This window comes from Callithrix jacchus, chromosome 16 (assembly GCF_049354715.1).
Source record: "Callithrix jacchus isolate 240 chromosome 16, calJac240_pri, whole genome shotgun sequence".
Classification (NCBI taxonomy): Eukaryota; Metazoa; Chordata; class Mammalia; order Primates; family Cebidae; genus Callithrix; species Callithrix jacchus.
This window is the reverse complement of record NC_133517.1, coordinates 76,532,609-76,560,297: the sequence shown is the minus strand read 5'-3', so window position 1 is coordinate 76,560,297 and position 27,689 is coordinate 76,532,609. Positions and strand designations below refer to the sequence as shown.

The following is a 27,689-nucleotide window of genomic DNA, read 5'->3' as shown; positions in this document are numbered from 1 at the left end:
AGTATTTGAAATGGAAGGCTCAAAGAGCCAAATCATTACCTGTATTTTAAGTTTCACTTTGCAAATGTAACTCTACTACGTAAGTCACTTATTCTATGAAACATTCCATTCAATTTCAGATATCCACAGTGCCTGCTCTGGTCATCCTGTAAGTTCTGTGGCAACATTCAATCCTTTATAATTTATTATTGTTTTAGAAAATTTATTTGTAACTTATATATATATATATACATCTGTCTCCCCTCCAGCCTGTTCTATTTTAGAAGGAAAGGGGTTAAATTTCATTCCTGCAATGGTATGAAAATTTTGCTTCAATCTACCAACAAGATCGCACCTTACAAATATTTTAAAAATTCATTATTTTAACAGTATTGTATGACTATTAGGCACTGTATTCAATCAATTCAAGCAGTCCTTTTTCATATTTTATCATCTCTGATTTTGAGAATATGCCTGAAAATTGCTGACATCTTAAAATCACTGGAGAGCTGGATGGAAACAGAGTTCTTTCAGAGAGTATGAACAGCTGCTCCTATCATTCCTCCAGGGGCCTCCCCACCGGAGACCACTTTAAATTAAATTATCTGCCTAAACATTTTTTTAAAATTCACAATGACATTGTAAGTTCAAAATCTCAGGGGAGACATTTTTCCTTCCTTCTACCGGACCAAATTTGAGCCTTGCAAGTTCCTTTGTTGCAAGTCCCCTTTCTGTGTGATGGGTCTATTTCTCATTTTTCCCTGCATTGAAGAGATAACCCTTTGGTGTCCCAACTTTAAGCAGCTATTTTATTAGACTCCACACTGAAGAGTTTTTTCTTTCTTAAAGGTACTAAACAATGATAGCTATCTTCCACGGGATGGCCTCTGGGATTCCATGAAGCACAGGACTAAATAGTAGAATAAAAAACTAAAGTATAATGTTGGTTTAATAACAATTATATTATTACATGTATGTACATTTATCAAAAGAAGTTTTAGAAATTAACAGTCAAAAAAAAACATTTTGGCTTTCTTGGGTAATAATATTTCCACATTTCCATAATTACTGGAAGACTGAAGTAACTGAAAATTCAAACTTTCAAAGAAGTTTGAATTTTGCTGTGTAGGTTAAATCTTGTGTGTTGCCTTTCCCTTTACAAAACAGTTTCCTGCATGTTTCTGCACAACCAGCATTTTAATACGGATTTCATATTCGCCCACCAAAACCCACAGCAGCCTACACTGTGGTCTGGTTGATGGAAAACATCTGATGCTGCTTAAAAATCATCAACGAAATACCCGTGTGTGGAGTCATAACTCTTACCCCAACAAAGCAAACAACCTCGCCTTGGTCATTCCTTACACCCGTCCATTCCCTACGTGGCAAATCCCAAACTGTTCCTTGTACCCCCAAATGACTTTATATAACATGATTAAACCCTATAACTTATAAGATTGAACCCTATTGAAAAATAATATTTAGCTAAGCAGGAGATGTAATTTAGTGCTTACTACATTCTGGACAATGAGTTAACTGCTTCACATACATAACCCCTTTATTCCTCAGAACAAACCCACAAAGAGGAAAGTCACTTATTAAGAAATTGAGACTTGTGGTTAAATAATTTGCACACAGTTAGAAAGAGATAGAATAGGAATTTAAGCCCAGGCAGAGTAAATCTAATGCCCATCCTCTAAACCACTGCACTAAACTGCTTTGAGAAAAAAAAAAAGAAAGAAAAGAAAATAACTGTGACAGGAATAAACAATGGCAGTTTGAACAGCAATGCAAATAAACGGGATATGTCAAATGCAGTGATACTCATCAACCAGTTTAGATAGATCTTTCCACCCTTACCAACATGCAAAGAATGATGCTTCAAACCACAGGTAGAAGGAGTCATGTTTTAAAAAAGTACTGAGCTAAAAAGTATGAAACATTTTAATTCCCATCATAATCACTATGAATCATCTTGACTATCCCAGTTTGAGAATGGAGCTCACTTGCACAAGTCTGTTAGGGCACTGATTTTGTGGTGGGTATTATACATTTTTGTCTTAAGTCTGAACTCTGCAGGCCAGAGCTAGAGGCAAGCATCATTATAGGTCAAGGCCAGTGAAGTGGGTAATGAGGTTTGGTATATAAAACACTTGGTATAAATGCAGGGGAACTTCTGGCTTTTAGGAAACATTAATAGCTTTGAAGAGCATCATTGGAAATGGAACGCTTAGTAGGCCAGTAGCTACCACAGAATAATTTTCCTTCAGCAAACAGACCACTGGTAGCTTCAGCTAGATGCTTTTCACAAATATGGAGCCATGTGGAGTGAGTTATTTTTAATGCACACTCCATGGGGTGACTGCTAAAATGCACCACTGAACATGAAGAGCATTACCCAACCACAGCAGAAATAAGGAATGGAAGGGCTGTTCTGATCAGCTTCACGGAAGGAAAATAGTCTGAATTCTCACACTGCTACATACACTTAAAAAAGAAGCAATTAAAATATCTGAGCAGACAGTTTTCATCTCCTCAGGTAGAAAGTGTTCTTACATATTCAGACATTTAGGTCCCTGAGCCACAGGGGGTCAAAAGTAAGGTGGTTATAAATACCTGTGTAACATTAAAAGGGTAATTACGTTTTCTATAACTTTTGAAATCATGTCTGACTCCTTTTTTGTCAACCATCTTTCAACACTGGCTTACATTAAATGTTTCTGAGGTCTACAAAGTCACTCTTTACCCTTCTACAGAGCAAGATACAGCTGTCATTATACCATGTCTAATGTTTACCACCATAGTCCTGTAGTATGAGTGGGGGATGATGGAGTAATCTTCCAATTCTTTCTCTCCCTTCCCTCCTTCTTTTCTCACTTCCCCTTTCCTTTCCTTCCTTCCCTCCTTCCCTCTCTTCCTCCTTTTATTCCCTCCTCTTTCCTTCCACTCATCCATTCATCTACCCTTTAGCATTTTTTTTTTCTGACACATTTTAACAGCCTAATGTGTGCCAGGCACGATGCCAAATGCTAACTTGTATCACTAATCACCATCTCAAATACTTCATCATCAGCCCCAAATGCCCTCCCTCCTCAATTACTTAACCTCCCTGAAACCAGAAGCCATGCCTTATACCTCTTTGCTTTCCTTGTGTCCACCTCGCAGTGTCTTCAGTTTGTGAAGTATACACCAGAATGGGCCTGATGAAGGGTTAGATCATCTGATTTCCAGCTCCTGTTTGGAAAGGAGAGTAGGAAGAGAGCAGGAAGCCACCCACTCTCTGGCACTTCCATTTTACTGGAGCCTTACCAACCTCATGTTACTCTAGAGGGTTATCTTTCGTAAATGCAAAACGAAGCATGACATTTCCCTGCTTAAAACATTTCACCCTCAAACTGAAATCCAATTCTGTAATAAGCTCCACAAGGCTTGGTCCTCAATTCTCCACTTTTTTTTCCCCCACTCTTGCCTCTCAGCAAAGTCTTAAGATCACATTCTGCCCTCTTAACCACACTGAGCTACAGCTGAGGCCCAACCTCTTTTTTGGACTGCCTGAAAACATTTGCCTTCTATACTGCCCTGTCTAAGAACGGACCAGATACCCTTCCCACGGGCTACCACAGCATCTCATAATATCCGTAATATGGCCATTTTTCCTCCCTCCTGTAGGTATCTGCATGGCACTCATCTGTATCTGTCAATAGAATGTTGCTTCTAGAAGGCAATGTCCTGGTAGTGTATAGTACATAAATGACAATAAATTACTTGTTAAAAGAGAAATATGTAAATTAATGAGAAACCCTTGCAATGAGAGAGCGAGTGATTATCTATAAAGGTGAGGTTCATCATCTAACCCAGAATATTTTTTATCATTACAACTTCAGCAAACTAGATTTGGTAGGCAGAAAAATGTCCATCCCCCTATCCAAAGATGTCCACCTCCTAGTCTTCTCCAGATTCTGTGAATATGTTACCTTACATGACAAAGGAGAATTAGGGTTGAAGACGGAATTAAGGTTGCTAATAAGATGACATTAAAATAGAGAGTTATCTTGGTGTATTTGTCAGTGACCAAAGTAATCACAAGGGTCCTTACAAATGAAAGGAAAGCAGAAAAGAGACCGGAGTAATTTGATGTGAGAAGGATTTAGGCTGCCATCGCAAGCTTTAGAAATGGAATGGGACCGATAACCAAGGCGTGTGGGCGATCTCTAGGGACCTGACTTCTGGAAAAGATTTTTTTTTTTTTAAAGGCGTTTTCCCCTAGACATCCAGAAAGGAATAAAGCTTTGCTAATGATGTTAGTTCAGTGAGACCTATGTCAGACTTCTGACTTTAAAAACTGTAATAAATCTGTGTTGTTTTAATTTACTAGGGTTTCTAGAAATGTGTTATTGCAGCAGTAGAAAACTAGTACACCAGAAAAGAAAATAGAGGACCAATGCTGACAAGTCATTCCAACATTTGGAGCTTCAATTTCCTGATCAACAAACTGGGGATAAACATCCCTGATCTATTTATCTCCTAGGGCCATTTATGAGGATTAACAGCTACAGGCCTGTGCTTGAATCAAAGACTCAGCAGTTATTCACGGTGGGTTTTTGGCAAGTGACTTAAAGTCTCTGCCTCAGTTTTCTTGTCTGTTAAATAGGGATACTAATAGTATTGGAATCCAGTGAGTTAATCTGTGTAAAGTGCTTAAAACAGCATGTGGCACAACGTTTTGCATGTGTTAGCTATTATTACCTTCGGAAAAAGAGTTTGCAAAAGATTAGGCACTATAAAGTGATGAGGTAGAATTAGCATTCTTACAGAACACTTGTTCTCGAGAAGGTGGAGGGTCCATACCTCCCTCCCCAGTGGCAGTTCAGAAATTTATGAAGGCTTTTTAAGGATGAAGTGCAGGAGGAGTGTCACATTGCTGGCATTTAGTGAAGGAAGCTGGGGAACCTGGACATCCTGGAACACCTGGTGCAGTCCTTCACAGTGAAAGCCTTGTCTAGCTCCTAAATAATGCCACACAGCCCTACTCCTCCTCATGTGCAGCTGTGCATTGGTAGCGACTTAACATAAAGGTGTGAACATCTAGCTCTTTCATTATGACCTCTGGTGTAGTTGTGTCCATGCATTTATCTATTGAAATGTGGTTTTTTTTTTAACAATTTATTTTATTTCTTTTTTATATTACCAGTAGGACATTCTATTGATGTTTAAACTTAAATCAGAGTTAGGCTATGTTATTTGTGAGACTAACTTTACAATAATAAAAGGGGTGTTAAAATTTTGTTATTAGTAATGTGCACTGCGTCTGAATTTATAGGATTTAAGACAGAATAAGGTTTAGAGATGGCTTAACCCAGCTCCCTATGCTTTGCAGTAATGGAAACAAAGTCCTAAAAAGATGAAATTTCTTGTAAAAGTGAAACTAGTAGAAGATAAAAAACCTAGGTTTCAAGACTCGAATCCCAGGGTATTGGGTATTCTTTAAAAATCTGTACATCCTAAATAAAATAAGATTTCTTAAAATTCAAATTTTCTTCCAGTCCTGATATTTTATTCCAGAAATTCACTGCCCCTCACTTGCTCCCATCTTCCTGCTCAATCATTCATTCCCACTTCCACCACTGGAGAAAGTGAGGGTGACAGTGAGGCTTCAGACCGTCTTAGGCAAACATTCCAGGGGAGCATTGCTGAAGGGGAGCGCTAGTGGACAGGGTTAATGTCAACAACCGTCCTTGACTTTCTCCTTTGAGTTTCCACTTTTTCCAGACCAGTTCCATAGAAGACCTTTTGTATTATGGGATTATTGGGTCCACCCACCTCTGCATTCCAACATGAGTTTTCCAGAACATTCTGAACTTCTTGATCTCAACAAAGTTATGGATAAATTAATTTCCCTGTAGCTTCAGTCACAAAAAGTTGACCTATTTCAAATTACTTTTTTACTATTAATCTGATAACAAAAAACTCCTCTGTACCCCCTGACCCGGAGCTGCCACCAAGGATGTTTGTGTGGGTGCACTGTGCCCAGCTCCAGAGGATGCCATTGACACTATGGTCTATGTGAATGCTGTTGCTGGACTTACGGGGTTCAATACCTGCATGGCTGAATGCGCAGTCCCTGCTCCCACTCCTAAAAATGAGAAATCAGCTTGCAGTGTGAAGATTTCTGATCTCAACTTTAATGAATGCTGGCTAAACACCAGCTTAACGGGCAAAGTTTATTCACTATGTAAGTTTGGATTACATTTAGCCTCCTTGATGGCCATGTGTTTAACCATGGTAGGGATGGGCCTTGCCACAGCAGCTTCATTTTGACAGCAGACACTTGGTGCATTAGTTCTATAAGACTCAAAAAAAAAAAAAAAAGACTCACTCCTCCTTGCTCTCCGTCCCTTTTGAGTGGACCACACAATTGCTGTTTCCTGCCAAGTTTTCCCCAGCACTTCAGCATAGCTGAGGAGTGGGATAGAATGCCTTGAACCCTTTGGGAGGCCGAGGCGGGTGGATCACAAGGTCAAGAGATTGAGACCATCCTGGTCAACATGGTGAAACCCCGTCTCTACTAAAAATACAAAAAAAATTAGCTGGGCATGGTGGCGCATGCCTGTAATCCCAGCTACTCAGGGGGCTGAGGCAGGAGAATTGCCTGAACCCAGAAGGCGGAGGTTGCGGTGAGCCGAGATCACGCCATTGCACTCCAGCCTGGGTAACAAGAGCGAAACTCCGCCTCAAAAATAAATAAATAAATAATGCTTTGAACCCAGTAACTCCAACTGGTTCAAGTACACAGTTCCAAGTGGAAGCTCATAGCATCAGTATTGCCCAAAAGTTAAAAGTATAAGCTTTTATGTCAGATAGATCTGGAATCTTCCTGCCTATGTTATTTTATTATTTATTCTTATTAAAAAAAACACATTTTTAAGGCAGAGTTTTGCTCTGTTGCCCAGGTTGGAGTGCAGTGGCACAACCTCCGCTCACTGCATCTTCCACTTTCTGGGTTCAAGCGATTCTCCTGCCTCAGCCTCCCCAGTAGCTGGGATTACAGGCACATGGCACCATGTCTGGCTAATTTTTGTATTTTTAGTAGAGATGGGGTTTCATCATGTTCGCCAGGCTGGTTTTGAACTACTGACCTCATGATTCGCCCACTCAGCCTCCCACAGTGCTGGGATTACAGGTGTGAGCCTCCTTGCCTGGACACCATGTTACTTTAGGCAAAAAAACCTTAATATCTGTAAACTTTAATTTCCTCATCAGTAAAATGAACAATAACAACAGTATTGGCCTCAGGGGGTTACTCTAAGTGTAACAGGCAAGGCTGGCACATAGTAAGTGCTCCAGAAATGTTAGCTATTGCTATGATTCTCTTTCTCCAGATTCTATTAAACTCCCGTGGTCCCACAGGAATAGTCTCCTAGCATTACACTATAGTACAAAAAGAAAGTGTTATAAAAATGAGAAATATAAACTCCAGTAAAGGAAGAAGATAGGGCGGTACTTGAGAAGAGACAGTTTCATGTTCATTTCATTTGAACTGTAAAACTACTTGCAGCAGATTTTGATACACGTCTTTCATTCTCAAGGTGTTCGTCCATACAGCAGCCCTGTAAGGTAAGCAAGTCCAACAGGTTTCTTTATTCCCATCTTGCAGATGAAGACACTGAGGCTCAGGGAGGTTATGTTAATTCTGTGGGGGAATCTATGTCTGGAATGCAGGCATTGAAACTTTTCCAGGGGTTCTCCTTACTGGGTGTACCGCAGGTAGAGGTAGTAACTCTCCACAAGGGGGCGCATGTCATGCAGTGGGGTGCAAATGGGTGATGGCTGGAATACTAGTCTCCATCTACTCCCCCAATAAACAAAAAAGGAATCTAGGTTAAAAAGGTGCACTTGCTATATAAACGTTTCTTTAAAACATCTCCCTTTGACCTCTCAGGCAACCAGATTACATTTTCAAAGCCTCTCCTATATAGAAACCCTGAAATCCACACTGCATTTCAGAATGCAAAGAAGTAGGTATGTGTTTTAAAAACTCTTGAGGTGGTCTTAATAAGCTCCTTCAACTGGGAATCCCTTTATTGGGCTAAGCTACAAAAGACAGGATTGTGATATTTCACTTACGGTATTCGATGACTACCATTGCATTGAGAATGGACACTTTGGCTCAGAATAAGAGACACTGTTCTGAGCATGGCCTCTGCTTCTTTTATTAGCAGTTGATTTTGAAAAACTTGGGCTGAGGATAAGCCGGCTACACTGAGCCAAGAAGGTTCATATCTACAAGACCCAAAGGGTTTCTCCAGAGGGTCTGTGACAAATTTGCCTGTGACAAATGACAAAGTATTCTAAGAATGTCATGTTAGAGGTTTCTACAAAACTCACTTTTCAGTTTTTGTTTTAAGAAAGTCACAAAACTGCTTGATTTTTTGTCTCTTTCTCTAAGTTTATTTTCAGTTGCAGATAAATTTCTTCCTCCTTTTGGGTGAGAGAGATTTTTTAACTCTTTGCCAAGACATTATTCATTAAACTGAAAGCAAGGAGACGAAGAAAAGAAGGGACCTATTAAAAGATGGTGCCTAAAATAAAATGACCTGCCTTCCTCCCCACCCCAACCCCTGCCTAGGTATTTACATTAAGTATTGCAAGTTGAGCAAGTGCCCAACAGTTTATAGTCCAAATAACACTTGCCCCAGGTCCCACCTGCCCGTTGTCACACAAACCAACACACACTTGAGTCAAGAAAACTTTTTTTCCGTTATGTTAATCATCAAGCTAAAGCAAATAGCTTTCCACTTTCTGGATCCAGGGTGTGGCAATTGACTCTGAAGACATCACAAATCCTCTAGACAAACAAGGTTGGTGGGGGAGGGCGTCTCTGTATTGTGGGCCAGGAGGTGAGCTATGGCATAGCAGGGGGTTGCATCAGCGGCCACACACTAGCAATGCTGGCTCCCTTACTTTAAACTTCATCAGTTTCACACAGCAGGGCCACAACTAGGTAAGCAGGAAATTGACTTACGTCCTTAGTTTAGGGCTTAAATCAATCACCATATGACAAGGTCTCATCTGAAATCGTCTGTTTCAATACCTATGGGTTTATGTATTCATTGGCTCAGCATGCTTGTCATGCAGCAACTAAGCTCAAGAGAGACCCACAACTAAATAGAAGAGCCCAGACACCTCCATCTATAGTTAGGCTAGGCTGAGAAAATAGATAAAATAATTGCACATAATTAGTGCTGACAGAGGTATGCACAAAGCACTGAAGAGAAACAAGTGAGAATGCAGCTGTAGCCAGACTGAATTCAGTTTACTACCGAATGCTCTTCTCCCCTACGTAACTCCACACAGCCCCGAAGAGTGCAAAACGGAGGTTCCTATTCTACTCATATTCAATCATTAGGGGATTGGGGACATCAGATCTCAAAAGAGAGTTTCTAGGCTCCTCACACGGTGGGGAAACTATTTACAAAGGCAAAGTTGTTTCCACACCACTCAGAAACGGCTCCGGAAAATGCAGCCAGAAAAACCGCTTCACCAGCTCTTCACCCAGAAGAACCTGGAATCCAGGCTGACCGGCCAGATGCCCGGCAGGGAAAGTGAATTTCCCCCCAAGTGACACAATTCTCCAGGCAGAACCTTAGTCTCCCATTTGCAGGGGAGACGTTCAGAAGGATGGTTGGAGTTTTAGCATTCACATTATTGCCACCTCTCTCGTGCCCCTTTATGAGTCAACCCTCTTCTGCTGAGTTACCCAGGCTTTGGAGTGGGAAATTTTGCCAAAGGAGAAACTATGAGTTGCAATTACACAGTAGCTCCGCTTGGCAACGTTGGGTGTAGGAATATTCTAAGTCCACCCTTTATTCTCGATTTCATACTCCAGTCCCTACACTCTACCAGGATTATCCGCAGATAAAAATGAAAAAACGTATACCAAGCAGGCAACCCAGCTGGGAAACCCTGCTGTCCTCGCTTTTCCATACACCCTTCCGGGGTTAAAGCCTGTAACGACTACGGGCTGGAGACAAGTTGCCCCCAGGTGGGTAAAAGTTGACAAAACTCTATGCTGCCGTCCCCCCAACACCCACCCGGCCCCCTGGGGTGTGTCGGCACGTGGCCGAGGGTGAGGGTGAGGGTGAGTCCGCGGGTGGGGAGTGGAGCAGGTGAGTGCGCGGCCGGCGCGCGGTTAACCCCTTACCTTCCAGCAGCACTTCCTTGCCCGCGCGCTTCAGCGCCTGCACCGCCTCGTCATGGGTGGCGTCCCGCAGGTCGGCTCCGTTCACCGACAGGATGGCGTCGCCCACGTACAGGGCTTGGGTCTGGTCCGCCGCTAGCCCCTTGAAGATCTTGCTGATGAGGATGGGCATCTTGTTCTCCTTGCCCCCCTTGATGCTGATCCCCAGCCCGCCCAGTTCCTGCTTCAGCACCTTCACACCGCGCTTCTGGTTCGAGATGGACTCCGGCACCTGCTCGGGCAGGTCGGTGAAGGCGGTGCGGACCCCGGCGGGCGAGTCCGGGGGTTGCGCGCCGCCCGCGCCCGGGTGCCCAGCCCCGGCGCCCCTGCAGAACGAGCCATTGGTGGCGGTCCCGATGCCGTTGTACGCCGCAGCGCCCTCCTCGCTGCTCAGAACCAGGGCGTCCTCGCTTAAGTTCACTAGAACTTTGTGCCAGCGATCCCGCACCAAAACTTCCAGCAGCCCGCTCCGCTGCGCCCGGCCGCCTCCCCCGCCGGCCGGCCCAGCAGCTGCCGCCGCCGCCGCCGCTACCGCCATCTTTCCGGCATTCTTAAAATGCCATGTGATTGCAAAAGGGGGGAAAAGTAGGGAAGGGTGGCCGGGGAGGAGGACGGGGGGCCCGGGAGAGCTAGGAGAGAGCGCCCCGAGGGGAGGAGGCGGCACGAGGGACTCCGCTCTGGGAGTTCGCAGACGCACTCGGCGCTAGTTGGCAGCCGCAGTCAGGCTGGTTCCCTCTCGCCTGATCCTGGGCGGGGTGGAGCAACCTAAAAGAAGAAGGAGAGACCGAGACAGGGGAGGGGAAAGAAGCCAACTGCCAGTTGCAAAACCCCAAACCGAGGGGAGCCGCGGAGCAGCTCCGCGCCGGGGAGAGTCCGTGGGAGGAGGCGCTGGCGACGAAGGGCGGGGACCCACCACCCAGCGGCCGCACACCTGTTCCAGCCGCCGCAGCCTCGGCGGTCACACGCCGCCGGCCCTCCCGCCCCCGTCCGCGGAGCGCAAGACCGTCGCGGGGACAGCTTCCCGAGCGCCTTCCCAGCCCAGCTTCTTCCCAGCCCACCGCAGCCCCCTTTCTTCCCAGCTCCCCGATTCCGTGGGCGCCCGCAGCCCACCTTGGCCGGGTGTGTGCGTCCCGCCTCGGTGCCCTCACTCGGTCCTCCGGAGCCCCCTTCCCTTTCAAACCAAGCCGGTACGTAGAATTGCCCGTGGGTCTTAAAACTCATTTGTAACTAGATTCAGGTCTCCTCCCTCTGCTTCCTCCACCCAGGCTTCGCCGCCTGTGCGGAGTTCTTACCTGTCTCTCCTTTCCACCTGGGTTCCCAGGAGGAAGTTAAACTCAGACCAAGGCCCCGGGCTCTCCAAGAGTTAAAAAGGGAATACGCTGTCCCAAGATTCCAGAATGAAGAGTCAACATAGCCCGAGTACCTTCAACCTCCTGTCCTTAAATGCGGGAAATGTTTTCTACCCGGCCCTGGACAGGTGTCTCCGCTGGCCTGGGGTTTTCAACAGGTCACTGCCTGCCTCAGACCCCAGGGACAAATGTTCTAACAGCTCTAACTCATTCTGTGTTCTAAGCCTCAGACCTACCTTTGTTTTCTGTTCATTTCCCAGTGCCCCACCAAATGCTGCCTGGGGATCTCTTTCTTCCTGAGTTCCCATGTAAGAAGTCCCCCCGCCCCCCGCCCCATCACCCACTTAAGAATTCAGTTGGAATGGGTTGTAATTCAAAAGTTGCTTTGCAAGTTAGTTATTTGGATTTCAAGCTGCATTTTTCCAGGGTAACGATATTAAAATGGTTGGTTACCTTCCCAGGCCAATCCAGAAATGTCCCATAATCCATGTCACACCTGAACAACCCCGCTTTCTTCTATTCGTGAACTTCTCAAGCTTTCCCCTAACTCTAAACAGGTCTCTTGTTCCACTCAAGATGTTTCATCCTTCTTAATTACGTCCCCTTCCCACTGCTCTCTACCCTCTCTCCAAACACAACACAACACAAAACAAAACACACAGTTCTGTTCATTCCTGAAGTAAATCCAACCCAGCAAGGTGTTGAGAGAAAATAAATCGTATTGAACACGTCACATTCCCATTGATGTGTATCATCATTGAATGTTCTCTAACCCTTTTAGAATGACTCGCACTTTTTTTTTTTTTTGGAGATGGAGTTTGCTCTTGTTGCCCTGGCTGGAGTACAATGGTGTGATCTCGGCTCTTTGCAGCCTCCACCTCCTGAGTTCAAGTGATTCTCTTGCCTCAGCCTCCGGAGGAATTGAGATTATAGGCATGTACCACCATGCCCAGCTAATTTTGTATTTTTAGTAGAGACAGGGTTTCTCCACGTTGGTCAGACTGGTCTCAAACTCCCAACCTCAGGTGATCCACCTACCTTGGCCTCCTAAAGCGCTGGGATTACAGGCGTCAGCCCTGACTCACACTTTTAATCCAGGAGACTTAAAGGCTCAGATGAATCCCTAAAGAGTGGAGTCCCAGCCAGGTCACAGAATGTAATGAAAACATTTGGACGTTTTCTTGAGAAGGTGGAGTCTGCAGGTGAGAGGGAGCCCTGGATTAATGTTTTTGCTTGTAGCCCCCACTTTCCTTCTATTTTTAGCTCACCCATCTTCCAAAAGCTCTTTACTCTTTTATGCAAAGGTGCCCCCAGCAGGGAAGGCAGCCTCAGGGACTCTTCAGCCCATTGTGATGTACAGAATCATCAAGGAGCTAATACAGGTGGTACCACCATCTACCCTCAGGAGGGAAAGGCAGCTGGGACTGGCCCCTTGCTGAGGACTCACGTGCCTCATTCTTCAGTGAAGCTGGAGCCTGAGTATCTGTGTTGAAACCCAGATACAGTAAGGTTGAGATAGGCACCAGAGCGCCAGCGTGAAGATTTACAAATCAAAACCGAAAACAGATCTACTCCTGGACCAGAACTCCTGCATCATCATCATATGTTGCATCTTGCCTCTGTGGTCGAGCAATGTGGGAGGCCCAGACACAACCACAGATAATATATCGATTTGCCATAAGAAACTGTAGGCTCTGGGATGAGAATTTCTCAGAATCTCTGTGATAAGCACATTTTTTTTTTTTTTCTGTGTAAGCAACCCTACATGGGAAGGAGTATGTTGCTTTTTGAAAGTTGCATCAGAATGAGAGGAGACAATTATTTAACATCATTAGGCCTAAGGCATGTATATTAGCCACAGATGGCTTTGCCAGTGGAATCATAATTACAGCCCCATTCTAAGTGCTTTACATGTATTAATAAAATCCTCCCAGTAATTCTTGATGATATTTACTATTACTGTCATTCCCATTTTACAGGTGAAGGAGGAGAGATTCAGGTTTAATAAGTTGCCCCTGTCGTGTAATTTGTAAATGGCAGAGTCTGGATTTGAAGCCAGCTGCGAGAGTCTAGATTCTTAACCATTGCCTTTACATTCTTGAAAATCCTCAAAGCCTGTTAGCTACAGCACCTGTGTTCATCCACACACTGAAGTCAGCCTTCCACTGGGAGGGAGACACTGAGGGGAAAGGCCCTTCCTATAGACCATATGGAGAAGGGTAGAACCAGCTGGTGCCTCTGGCCTTTCCTTCTTTCCAAGGTTAGAGAACACCCTGCCCTCCCCTAGTCAACGCATTTTTTTTTTCTTTAGACATGTTAACAAGTTGAAACTGGTGACTGTTGTGGTCTTGTTACCCTTCACCCTGTCAAAAAAACAAACAAACCAAAAACAAAACAAACAAACAAAAAAACACTCTTGGGTAGGTGCTGTGGCTCATGCCTGTAATACCAGAACTTTGGGAGACTGAGACAGGTGGATCACCTGAGGTCAGGAGTTCGAGACCAGCCTGGCCAACATAGTGAAACCCCATCTGTACTAAAAATATAAACATTAGCCAGGTGTGGTATCAGACGCCTATAGTTCCAGGTACTTGGGAGTCCGAGGCAGGAGAATTGCTTGAACCCAGGAGGCTGAGGTTGCAGTGAGCTGAGACTGTGCCATTAAAAAAAAAAGAGAGACTCTGCCACTGCACTCCAGCCTGGGTGACAGAGCAAGACTCTATCTCAAAAAAAAACCCCCAAACAAAAAAAATTTTAGGTTCAGGGGTACACGTACAGGGGTTTTGTGTAGGCAAATTGCATGTCACAGGGGTTTGGTGTAATTATTTTGTTGCTCACATAATAAGCATAGTACCCAGTAGGTAGTTTTCCAATCCTCACCCTCCTCCCATCCTGCACCCTCACGTAGGCCTGGGTGTTAGTTGTTCCCCTCTCAGACAACTCTACATACCTGGCCTCTGACTGTTAATACTGACCCTCAAAGGTACACTTTATTGACTTCATTTCTGAGTTCAGTAAGGCTGAGGACAACCACACTACAGCCCCATATTATGTATAATTAGGAAAGCATGCACTCTCTTAGTTCTCCCCTTTCAGAGACTAGTCAGTGGAATGGTGTGAAGCGACCTCCAGCTTCCTTACTCATAGATGTGGTGTTTGAAGCTCAGAGCAGAGCAAGGAAGGATCTAAGGCCACACCACAAGTTTGTGTCAAAGCTGAGTCTGGGAAAGTCCAATTTCAGGATCTGGAATTTATACCTGAAGCTGCCTTTTAACCAGATTTCTTTCGTTGAGCTCTGTCCCCTGTTCTGTATCCTCTTCCAGTCCTAAACTTTGACTTCCATTTCCCAACCAGCCCAAACTGGGATCCTTCTGTTGCTCTCTCCCATGGGATGTGCGTTTTCCTACAGATATTTGGATGGATTTAGCCTTGTAAGAGTAGGTCACACTCTACAAGGCTAATCTTCAGCCCCACAGTAGCCACAGATACATAACAGAACCACATAATGTGGCAAAAGAACAGAATTCTGTTTATTCCATAAAACTTTGTTGTGCCCCTACCATGTCCCACGCACTGTTCTCAGTGCTGAGATATAAGAATGAACAAACCAGCAAAGACTATCTCTGTGAAGCTTGCATGGTAGTGCATGGTAGGGTGGAAGTGGAGGCAGAGTGTAAACACATCAGATGCATCCATGTAAAAGTAAATGCTAGGAAGAAAAAACAGTCATAAAATTGAGAGCCACTGGGCGCCAGGGGCTAGAGGAGGTGGTGGCTATTAAGGAAAGCCTTTGTGAAAAGGTGACATTTAGACTGAGACATGAATAGTAAGAGGCAAGCCTTGTAAAGATCTAGGAAAGAGGGTCCCAGGGAGAAGGAAAAGCCAGTGCAAAGCACCTGAGACAGAACCAAGCTGATCTGGTTCAAAAGACCCAAAGGAGGTCAATGTGGCTGGGGCAGCCCATGGGAGGAAAGAAGAGGTAAGAGAGGAGATCAGAGAGGTAGGTTGGACCAGGCCACAGCTTGGGGCCTTGGAGGATCATAACACAGACCATCTTCCTTCAAACTCTTTGAGTTTCAACAACTCTATGTTTTGGGTTTTGAAGAACAGTCCTATTTTCCAATATTACTTTCAATTACCTACTCAGTAAATTTCTCCTGATTAGAATATGTGCTCCAATATTTCAGTCTGCAAAATACGATCACTGTGTTTTTGATAGTGTTTTGTGAAGAACAGACTGCACATCGTTAGGAGGATTTTTCTAGAGTGTGGGATGGACAGTGGCTACCACGTGAATACTGGAGAAGAGGAAATGGAGAGTTCTTGATATCTACAGGTAAGTTAGAGATCAGAATGAAAACAGAGCAGGAGGGGTTCTTGAGATGCAAAACTCCCAAGATGAGGCCTGCCTCTGTAAACAGGTATCAACCAACACTTTCTGAGCACATTCTCTGGGAAAGAACTTAGGTAGGTGCTGGAGACAGGCGCACCCAGGGATGCAAAGATGATTGAGAAAGGAAGACAGATGTGTACACAAAAGCCCACGGGAGAATGAGGTAGCTGCAGTGCTGAGAGTGAAATGAGTCTAGAAGCAGCCAGCCTCCAGATTCCAATTCCTGACATGAGATTAGTGATTCTTATTTTAAAGGTAAAGCACTGAGACTTGGCAGGGCATGGGGGTGGGGGCGGGGATGACACATGATTAGGAGGCTGAGCTGTTTCTTTCTCCTCTGGTGTGCCCCAGTTGGCTAGCAGGTATGTCACCATCTTAAAAGGATTGGGAAACTTCCTATCTTGCATATACCTGCATAGACCTGGGCATGTCCTTGGCAAACTAGATAGACCACTACCCCCACTCTCAGCCAACCAGTCAGTCAGGTGAGAGTTATTTGACTGCCCACAATGTTTAGGATTTGGTAGTGGGGACGTTTTCAGGCTTAGCCCAAGGCAGAGTTGTAAAGTAATTAGTTGTTTATCCTTCATCCTCTCTTAGTGAGTTCTACTCTTTTTACTTTGCTTCTATAATAATCCACCATTGAAACAAACCTTATACTACAGTATAAGTACCCTATAAATTTGTCATTTTTCCTAGGGGATTATACATTTGAAACTGTGGGAAGATGGACTCATTTGGCAGACATGTCAAACATAACAGATGTGTGAAATCCTAATAGCAAGCTATCCCACTACATACTAGAAATTTTAGCAAATGGGCCTAATTGGGTATATCAGATGTGGGAAGTAAAATGGAATATGAAATCAAAGTTTCACCCATATGCATCTTTAAAATAATATGAAAAGAAATTTCAAATAACTATTTCAGGACCTTGCTAAACTATTAATACTCTTCAGATTGCAAAAGAGATTCGTTGTTAAATTAGTAGGAGAATATTTGCCATCGGAGTCTATATGTGATGGGACCTCTGCATTCGTTCTCCGCCATCTCCATTTCCGTTATGGAGTCATTTCTGTGTCCCTCCCTTGATCCGTGAGAAATGGCAAACTTCTTTCCTTACTCTGCCTCATAGCCTGCTAGCTCACTTTTGTTCATAACTCACCTAATCCACTCCTCTCTGCGGCAGCACTTTCCTTCCAGGCATCCTCCCTGTTACCTGGAAGGAACTGGATAGTTACTCGATCAGTGTGACTAGCACAAATTCTCTTATATCCTAAATGGATATCTTTCTTCTATTCCTTAACTGTAACTGAAACTTGGAACAGTCCCCAAATAGCACACCATTATCCCATCCCTTCTCTGGCAAGGGCCTCAATTTATTCTACTGCTCTGGGAATCTCTTAAAAGTAAACCAAGACTGCCTAGTAATACTTCCAGATCATGGAATGTTGAGGGCCTTTCATATTTCATCATTGAACAAACTGTAGCACTTTCATTACATTATTTTTTATCTTTCCCCTTACTCTTCTAACAACATAAATATTTTGCAGTGACTTAAGCTACTGGTGCATGTTTTTCCATTTCAATGCATTCTTCACTACTATCAGTTAGACATAAGTAAGTAAATTCTAATGTATTCTACCTGAAGCAGCTTTGTGATTTGGAGCTATCTCTTTACTTCTAGACTTTGATTTCTCGTCTACAAAATGGTAGAATTTGATGTGATGGTTTTATTGAGCCCATAATTTTGATTCTAATTTGATAGATAGGAAAGATATAGGAAGAATTTATGATCTAATAATTAGAAATCATATGAGATGATTTCAGTACTTCCAGGCTCTAGAATCTAAACTTTTCATGTTCGGCTAAGGGAGTAGTCTCTTGTGCTTTTGGCAAACAAATTAATTTTCATGGAAAAGGTAGGCTTTGAGTTGAGTCTTAAATAAATGACAGCCTTTGGAGCATAAGAGAAAACATTCCTAGCAAGGAGATCAAGTTGGTCAAAGGTAGGAAGAAAGAGGATGTGCATTTTCTGCGTTGAGAAATGAAGAAAATGGGTTTGAGAAAGAAAGAAGACAGTGATCTGGTGAAAAGACAGTGTTATTAGTCAGAATACTTGGCTCCAAATGATGGAATTTTAACTGACACTAAATGTCACATGGGAAATGAATTGGTTCACATAGCCAATCTGCTAGAAGATCAAGAGACAAACGAGCTTCAGGTACAGCTAGGATGTGATACCAACATTTCATTCTCTAATGCTGTATAAGGCTAAACCATAGCCACTGGCAGCTTCCAGGTTCAGGGTACTCAGCTTGGCTTCCAGGAAGGAAAGGGCCCTTCCTTTCTCCTAATCTCAATTCAAGAAAACTTTCATGAGAAGAGAGAACTCAGGTGACTCAGCTTGGGTTACGTGTCTATCCTTCTGAGCACAGATAGAGAACATGATTGACAGCCAAAGCTCATGGCTAGAATGGGGGCGATAAGCAATTCACCAAAAGAAAAGTATATGTTTACCAGAACACATCTGGAAGCAGGCTGGGCCAGACTAAATGATGGCTCTTCACTACAGATATGTTGGAACCGTACTGTAGAATTTATCTAAAAGTACTGAGAAGCCATTCATTCCTCCTAATCAAGAGGGAGGTATTATCATAACAGATACTGGTGACAGATTGAGAAATAAGTAGTTGGGAAAGACTGAAATGCTTTAGCATGATTCCTTGCACACAATAGGAATACAAGCCTTTGGCAAACTGAAGGAGGAAAACAATTTAGGGAGATTGTTCAATAGCCTAGGGAGGGTGGCTAAAAATCAGTATTTTTGTGGAAATAAAAGAGATGGCTTTAAAAAAAGATGGAACAGCTTGTGAAGATTTACTAGATAGAGAACTAGGAAAAGGAGGAGAAACCAATGAAATAATAATTAGCTTTTGTTAAACCTTTACACTGTGTTAGACTCTGGGTGTACATAATATATACCATTGATTCCAGAAAGAAATTATTTGGGGTAGGTAATATCATCCCCGTTTTACAGATGAGAATGTTGCACTCAACAAGTTCACACTTCGTATAAGCATTTGAGTTGGGGTTCAAACCTAGTCTAACTTAGATCTGTTTTTCTTCAAAGCTTATGCTCATTACTATTACAATATACTACGCATGAACTTAGGTAGTCAGAAAGAGTGTGGGAGAACTTGTCAGAAGGTGATGTGCATTCATTTTAGATCTGTCAAGTTTGAGGGAATGGTGGAACATGAAACAGGTCGTGGCCTTAAGGCATTATAGTTGAGGTCCTAGATGAGGGCATTTGGGTATCTGTTATGGTTTGAATGTAAGTGTCCCACCAAAACTCAAGTCAAAACGCACGACCCAATATAATAGTATTGAGCTGTGGCCTTTGGTAGGTGATTAAGTCATGAGAGTGGAGCCCTCGTAATGCAACTGGTGACATTATGAAGGGTCTGGAGGGGACTAGATAGGCCCTTTTGCCTTTCTATCTCTACTGCCATGTGAGGACACAACATCTGTCCCTTCTGGAAGATTCAGCAACAAGGTGCCTTCTTGGAAGAAGAGACCAGCCCCTCACTAGACGCCAAACCTGCCATTGCCTTGATCTTGGATTTCTCAGCCTTTAGAGCTGTGAAAAATACATTTCTGTTAATTATAAATTACTCAGTCTCAAGTATTGTGTTCTAGCAGCACAAACAGATTAAGACAGTATTACTTACTTAGATGTAAAACTTGGGGGACAAGAGGAAGAATACATATTTAGAGGGCAAAGGTAATTGCTGTACTTCATTTCTGAAATGAAAATTCAAGCCATTTGAGGCATCATAAAACACTGTATTTATATGAAGTGTCCGCTGAACTAAACTCCAAGAAGGCAACTGCAACTGGATATCTGAAAGCTCTCATCTGCCTGGTGAAGGGACAATGCAAATGGAAGCAAGCAAAAGGCAGAGCTCAAAGACAGTCTCAGGCAGTTGCCTCCTTTTCCTATCTCCGTGAGTATAAATATCTTGCACCACAGAGGAAGAGAATTGTAGTGGAAGTAGAGAGGGGAAAGAATTCTCCCACGAACACACTAGAATAGAATGGCAGATTTCAGGAGTAGCCAGATTGACCAGAATGGAGAAGAGTGAAGTCAAATGCTTTCAGAAGTATTTTAAAGGAGAAAACAAATTGTCTTAGGCTAACTAGCATCTCTGTTTTTCATATGTTTATGTTAATATTATTTATGCAAGGAAGGAATTACTATGTTTAAAGTTTTATAGCTATTATAGAATTAAAGAGCTTCAAGGCAACATCTAGTAGTTGTTCCCAAACATTGGAGGGAATTAGAACCACTTAGGGAGCATGTTAAAAATGTAAGTAACAAATCTAATAATTCCTTCTACATTTATCAGTAGACATACTTCTGTAATGAAGAGCTTTCTCCCATATTCAGTTGTTTTTGCTGCTGTTGTTTTTACATTTCACTTCAACATAGATTCTTCCTTAATGTGCCATAATTCATGACTATCATTATTCCGTTTGTTGTTTAGATATCCAAAATTTGGACAGTATGAGCCTCTTTAAGCTGACTCCTGTGTTCTTTTGACAGGTCCCTGTTGTTCTTAAGTACCTTTTTGTTTGTTTGTCTTTTGCTTTCTGGCAGGATCAACTTGTATTTTATCTGCCTAGTCCTGGGATCAGCTATTCCTTCAAGGATCCCTGATTCCTTTTAGTAAGGAACCAAGATCTGGAAGCCACGTAAGCTTATTGCTACTAAAGAAGATGGATAGCGTTCGTATTCATATCACCAATTCACACCCAACACCGTAAGATATTTCCTTACCTTTCCTTATTCACATTTGTATCTCCCAGTAAGTAAGAAATTGGGTCTTCAAAAATGTTAGCAGATTTATTCATCTTTCTGTGTTCTATCATATAAAAGGGAATTGTTTCAGAATTATTCTTTCAATGGCAATACCAACAACAAAACTACAGAACAAGTTCACAATTTATTTGCACTTTGTTTTGTTTTTAGTATACATCCCAGTAAAATTGCACAAAGTACCATATAGATGCTTGATCTAATTTACCATCTGAATACAGGCAAGCAGGAACATCCAGACTATGGAACATTCAATAAAACAAGTGACCTGGGTTCTTCAAAAATGTCAAGTTATGGAAGACAAGAAACAGGGTTGAATTGCTCTGAATGAAAGAAAACTAAAGAGGTATGAAAGACAAATAACAGGTAAAATCTTAGATTAAATTATCAAAGAGGAACTACAAGGACTTTTGTATGAGATGAAGAAATTTAAGTATAGATTATATTTGATAATATAATTGCATCAATGTGAACTAAATTCCTTGAGTGTGATAATGATATTGTGGTTGTGAAATGTCTTTGCTCTTAGAATATATGTGCTGATGTGTTTAGGGGGTGACATGATATCTATAACTTATTTTCAAATGGAGAAAGAAAAGAACTCTCTAGGAAATGTGGCCAACCATAAACTAACTTTAAATATAGAGACAAAAACAGAGAGAGGGTGTAACAGCAAGAGAAAGAGATACAAATGTGTCAAATTAGCAATAAGAAAATCTAGTGATAGATAAATGGGTTTATGCTGTATGATTCAACTGTTTTGTAGGCTATATATATTTTTCAAATAGAGTTGGGGACAATAATGCAGAAACCTGGGCTCCACCCCAAAACATTCTGATGACTGTAATCTTAGTGTCTGAAAACGTACATTTCGTCAACAGTATTCTGATGCAGATAAGATAGCATTTTAAGAAAGATTGACTTTGGGAGGCCGAGGCGGGTGGATCCCGAGGTCAAGAGATCAAGACCATCCTGGTCAACATGGTGAAACCCCGTCTCTACTAAAAATACAAAAAAAATTTAGCTGGGCATGGTGGTGCATGCCTGTAATCCAAGCTACTCAGGAGGCTGAGGCAGGAGAATTGCCTGAACCCAGGAGGCGGAGGTTGTGGTGAGCCAAGATGGCGCCATTGCACTCCAGCCTGGGTAACAAGAGTGAAAATCCATCTCAAAAAAAAAGGAAAGATTGATTAGAGTCATGGAAACTCAAGGCTAAAGACTCTTCAAGGTCATATATCCTTGGCTAAAGAAACAATTTCTTTTGCCAAGCCAACACTTAACTTCCTCTACCAAGGAATCAGTGGTTCTATAGAGATCAGTCAAACCCAAGAACATAGAAGGTACTCAACAAATATTTAATAAATGGTTGGGCATGCTGTCTCATGTCTGTAATCCCAGCATTTTGAGAGGCCAAGGCTGGTCTTGTGGTCAGAAGTTCAAGACCAGTCTGGACAACATAGCAAAACCCCGTCTCTACCAAAATAATAATAATAATAATAAAAATAGAATAAATAAACATTAGCTGGGTGTAGTGGCACAAGCCTGTAGTCCAAGCTACTTGGGAGGCTGAGTGGAAAGGATCACTTGAGCCCAAGAAGTCCAGGCTGCAGTGAGTCAGGATCACACCTCTGCACTGCAGCCTGGGTGACAGAGTGAGACCCTGTCTCTTAAGAGGAAATTACAATTGCTGGATAATTGTGAATGCTTAGTAGGGTAGAAAAAGAAAAAGGAACTGATTTAGTGCCCCATGATTGTGACCCAGGTATTTTCAGATACTTATACTGTTGTATTCTTTCCAAGAAACCACTAAGATATAGAATGATAATTTATTTTTATGTATAATAAAACTGAGGTTAAATAACCATGAAGTCAAACTACCTAGATATAAATTTCAGTTACTAAGTTTATTGACTCTGTGATACTAGGGAAAGTAATCTTTTTAGGCTTCCATTTACTACGCTTTAAAATAGTATTTCCAAATTATTTTTATCTCATAGGATTGTTTTAAAGAGTAAATAAAATCTTGCATGTAAGGCACTTGACACAGGATTCACCTAGAGTAAGTGATCAATAAATGTTAGCTAATCTTACTAGGTTTGAGAGCATTAAACTAGTAAGTGGTAAACAACCTGGTTAGAGTAAATAGCTTGAGACAAGTGAAAAGATCATTTTCTCTATATTAAGTTAAAATAATAGTGTACTGAATATAAATTTGCATTGAATTATTTAGCTGTTTCTTTTCTCCCTTTTTCCTTGGCTGCTTCTCTCTTTCCTAAAACAGAATTTTTTATCCTAAGACATTGTTAAAATTTCTTTTCTTTTCTTTTTCTTTCCTTTTTTTTTTTTTTGTAGACAAGTCTCACTCTATTACCCAGGCTGGAGTCCAGTGACATGATCTTGCCCCACTGCAACCTCCACCTCCTGGGTTCAAGTCAGACTCCTGCCTCAGCCTCCCAAGTAGCTGGGACTACAGGTGCATGCCACCATGCCCGGATAATTTTTTGTATTTTTAGTAGAGACGAGGTTTCACCGTGTTAGCCAGGATGGTCTCGATATCCTGACCTCGTGACCTGCCTGCCTCCGCCTCCCAGAGTGCTGGAATTACAAGAGTGAGCCACTGTGCCTAGCCCGCATTGTTAAAATTTCAATGTGTACAGGATGCTGAAGTTTCATAGTAAAATACAAGAATTGGCAAACTTTTCTCCATGGACTAGCTACTTGATTTCATAAAGTTTCATTGGAACACTACCACACACATTCATTTACATATTGTCTATGGCTACCATTCATGCTACAATGGCAGGCAGAGTTGAGTCATCCTGACGGAGATCATCAAGCCTGCAAAGCTTACAATATTTCTAACTTGACCATTTACAAGAAAAGAATAACACCTGCTCCAATGTCTTAAAATGCTTAGAAAAGGACTGGAGCAACTTTAAAAGCAGGGAAAACTGGAAGTTAGGGTAAGGGGTGCCAGTCTGGCAAATACAGTCCTGTGTCACTTAATGATGAGGATATGTACTAAGAGATGCATTGTCAGGCAGTCTTTGTGCAAACAGCATAGAGTGTACTTAAATCTGGATGCTGTAGCCTACCACACACCTAGGCTACGGACTAACTCCTAGGCTACAAACTTGCATAGCATGTTAGACAATTATAACACAATTGTATGGGATCACTGCCGTATATGTGGTTTTTCCTTGACTAAAAGGTCATTAGGTGGCTCATAATTGTAGTAGGCATTCCAGTCTATGGTGGCTATCATTATAATAAACAAAGGAAACAAAAACGAGAATGTGAACCAACATTTGGGAGGGCCTGCAATGAACCAGTTTGCCATATCTTCTCATGCAAGCCTCACATCGACTCTGTACAGCAGAAGTCATCCCAGTTTCATAAATGGAGACTTGGAACACAGAGACATGAAGAAACCTGCTCAAGGTCACATTAAGTATGAGTGGAAAGATTGGAATTCAGACTCAAGTTGACAGAGTCCACATCTCGTCCCTCTTCCGCTGAGCTTCAGTTAATTGAAACTCAAATTTTACATTCCTGGTTCTCTGAGTGAGGGCCTTTAGAATTATTTTTAAAGGGAAGCCCTCAAGAGAATTAACTTCTCTTCTGAAGAGTGAGTCTGGCAGCCTTACCATGGCTATGCTTTAAATTCTGTCCCATAGGCTTCCTGAAAGGTGAAAAACTGTGTCTGTTCCTTTTAGTCACCAACACCAATGCCCCCAAGTCAGATCCGTTTTAGAATGCAGTAGAAATTTCAGTAAGATTGCTAAACCTTTTATTTTCTTTCCAGAAAGTTAACCAACTGAAAAATTTGTTTTGAGATATTGGGACCCCTCCCTTCCTACCCCTCTCTCTCCTTTTTTTTTTTTTCTTAAAGGGAGCATTTTGTTTTGTGTTTTCTACAACAGAATCCACTTAGAGTGAACTTAGATTTTGTCACAAAATGTCCTTTAAAACCAGTGAGTTCTGAAATTCTTTCAAGGCTAAAATTATTATGATTCTTTTTTGGCAAATGTGGAAGCTTGTACCGAAGTAGAATGATGGTAGGTATATATTGTATTTACATATATCACATGGGTAATTATATCAGAATGTTATTTATTTCTTATTTATTTATTTATTTATATTTTTTGAGACAGTGTCTCATTCTGTGACCCAGGCCAGAGTGCAGTGGCATGATCACGGCTCACTGTAGTCTCTACCTCCTGGGCTCAAGTGATCCTCCCACTCAGCCTCTTGAGTAGTTAGAACCACAGGTGCATATCACCATGCCCAGCTAATTTTTGTATTTTTTGTGTAGATGGGTTTTTCCAGGTTGCCCAGGTTGGCCTTAAACTCCTGGACTCAAGCAATCTGCTCACCCCAGCCTCCCAAAGTGCTGAGATTACAGGCATGAGCCACTGCACCCTGCCAGAATGTTTATTCTTTGCCTTCAAAAGGAAATATGTCCTCTTTCAATTTTCTTGAAACAATCTTCCCTCTAGACTTCTATTCAGTTTTCCAAATTTTGATAGAGTCATAGCTATAGAAGAGATATACCTCTATTACAAGGAAACAATGCAAGTACCATAATAAATGGCCCCATGTTTGGGGAATAATCAGAAATAGTGAGAGATATGCCAAACCAGGGAACACAAACTTCACGTAAAGGGGCAGCCAAATACACTTCTAAATGATTTTTAATAATTGACTCAAATTGTATAAAATGTCATTTGGCTTCACAAATAAAATAAAAGGCAAGCAAACCAAAAAGACTCCTTGCAGGCTGGATTTGGTCTTCAGATCATCAATCTGTATCTCCCAGTTTAAGTAAGTGAATTGGAGGTCTGGATTCCTATATGCATCTCCAGGCTGTTTGCATAGGGCAAGTCTAGCCTCAACACCGTGATCTAGTCTCATGTTCTGACAGAGTGAAGTCCCTGAGTTCCAGCGACCACCCACCCCTGCTCACACAATGAATGCAGCCCTGCAAGGGCAGCTTCTTGGCAGTGAGCCAACTGGCCTTCCTTCTGCTTGACAGCACACTTCATTGACCTGCACCAGCCCTCAAATGCTCAGTAGAAATAAGGATGGCAGACATTTTGTTTTCTGCTGTATGATTCCATGTGAGACTAACTGCTTTTGTATTAGATTCTTTTGAAATGGCAAGGAACAATAATCGGATAGCAATTTTCCACCTTTTTCTGAACTCCCAGTTGTCAAGTGACAAACACTTCCACAGTCTAGCAATAGAATCAAATATAAAGAAACCAAAACAACATTATGGAAAAAACTTTAAAAAATGATACTTGAAAAGAGATGAAGTTTAGGTTTACATTAATCTGTAGGGATACTGGAACTCTCTTGGTATGGTTTGGCTGTGTCCCCACCCAAATCTCATCTTGAATAGCAGCTTCCACAATTCCCATGTGTCTAGGAGAGACCTGGTAGATGTTAACTGAATCATGGGGGCGAGTCTTTCCTGTGCTGTTCTTGTGATAGTACGTAAGTCTCAAGAGAGCTGATGGTTTTACACAGGGGAGTTTCCCTGCACAAACTTGCTCTTGTCTGCCACCGTGAAAGATACACTTTTGTTCCTCCCTCTTATTCCGCAATGATTGTGAGGCCTTCCGCAATGATTGTGAGCCACGTGGAACTGTGAGTTCATTAAACCTCTTTTTCTCAGGCATGTCCTTATCAGCAGCATGAAAAGGGACTAATACATCTCTGCACTTTTTATTTTCTATAAATATAGTCAACCAAGAGAAAAACAGTTCTGGGTAAGCACCTGGCTTTGCTCTCATAAATGTTCCTAATATTTTAGAAATTAGCTTTAGACACAACAGGCTTAATGCAGGTGCAGGGTTAGAGTTTGAGAAGCCAGAAGACCTGGCTTGTAGTAGCCTTGGGAAGTACAGCCTGACCTCTGGTCATCCTGGAGGGATGGGATTATGTCCACATTTCAAGGCTTCAAGTCCTAACAATGCTGGGAACTGGGAAGTTTCCAGGAGAAACAGCGTGCCTCTTTCTTCCTCTCCTAGGTAATAACAAGAAGTGTAAGTTATCCAGCTGTTCTCTGGTCTTTTGTTTTTATATTATACGAATATCTGTTTGAAAATGTTTTCATTTCAAATAGTAATATGATGTTGGCCATTGATCCTTAACACACCTTGGAAAGTGGGCAGGTTAGGTGGTTTTCTAATGAGAACCCAAAAGCTTAGCAAGGTGTGAGACTTTACCAAGAATACTATAATTTGAGTCAAATTTCAGTGTGTTTTTTTTCCTTCACTGTCTGGAGAGTCACCATTATACACAATATTGCACCAATTCTGTTGAGGCCTTCAACATTTTTTTTTTTTTGAGACGGAGTTTCGCTCTTGTTACCCAGGCTGGAGTGCAATGGTGCGATCTCAGCTCACTGCAACCTCCACCTCCTGGGTTCAGGCAATTCTCCTGCCTCGGCCTCCTGAGTAGCTGGAATTACAGGCACGCGCCACTATGCCCAGCTAATTTTTTGTATTTTGAGTAGAGACAGGGTTTCACCATGTTGACCAGGATGGTCTCGATCTCTTGACCTCGTGATCCACCTGCCTTGGCCTCCCAAAGTGCTGGGATTACAGGCTTGAGCCACCGTGCCCGGCCGAGGCCTTCAACTTTTAAACCTGATTCATAGGTCCCTCATGACTCTAACCTCAATATTATGTAAACATTCCAGTACTTTCAGAAACAATTATTGACAATCCAGAAATAGCCTATGCTAGACACCTTTCTGGGATTAAAAAATAGGACTCAGTTTCTGTCGTTAAGAAATGGGCAGTTTGCATTTTAGAAGAAAACAATTAGGTGAAACTCCCA

General features: G+C 42.3%; 1 protein-coding gene across 1 annotated transcript in view; it reads right to left on the bottom strand.

Annotated features, from left to right (window-relative positions):
• SNTB1 (syntrophin beta 1) overlaps positions 1 to 10,958 on the bottom strand; it is a 282,625-nt gene extending 271,667 nt beyond the window's left edge. The window contains exon 1 of the mRNA XM_035276820.3: positions 10,181 to 10,958. Coding sequence (XP_035132711.3) covers positions 10,181 to 10,754 — 574 coding nt within the window. The 5' untranslated portion in view covers positions 10,755 to 10,958. The remainder of the gene's footprint in view (positions 1 to 10,180) is intronic.
• Between the last annotated feature and the right edge of the window lie 16,731 nt (positions 10,959 to 27,689).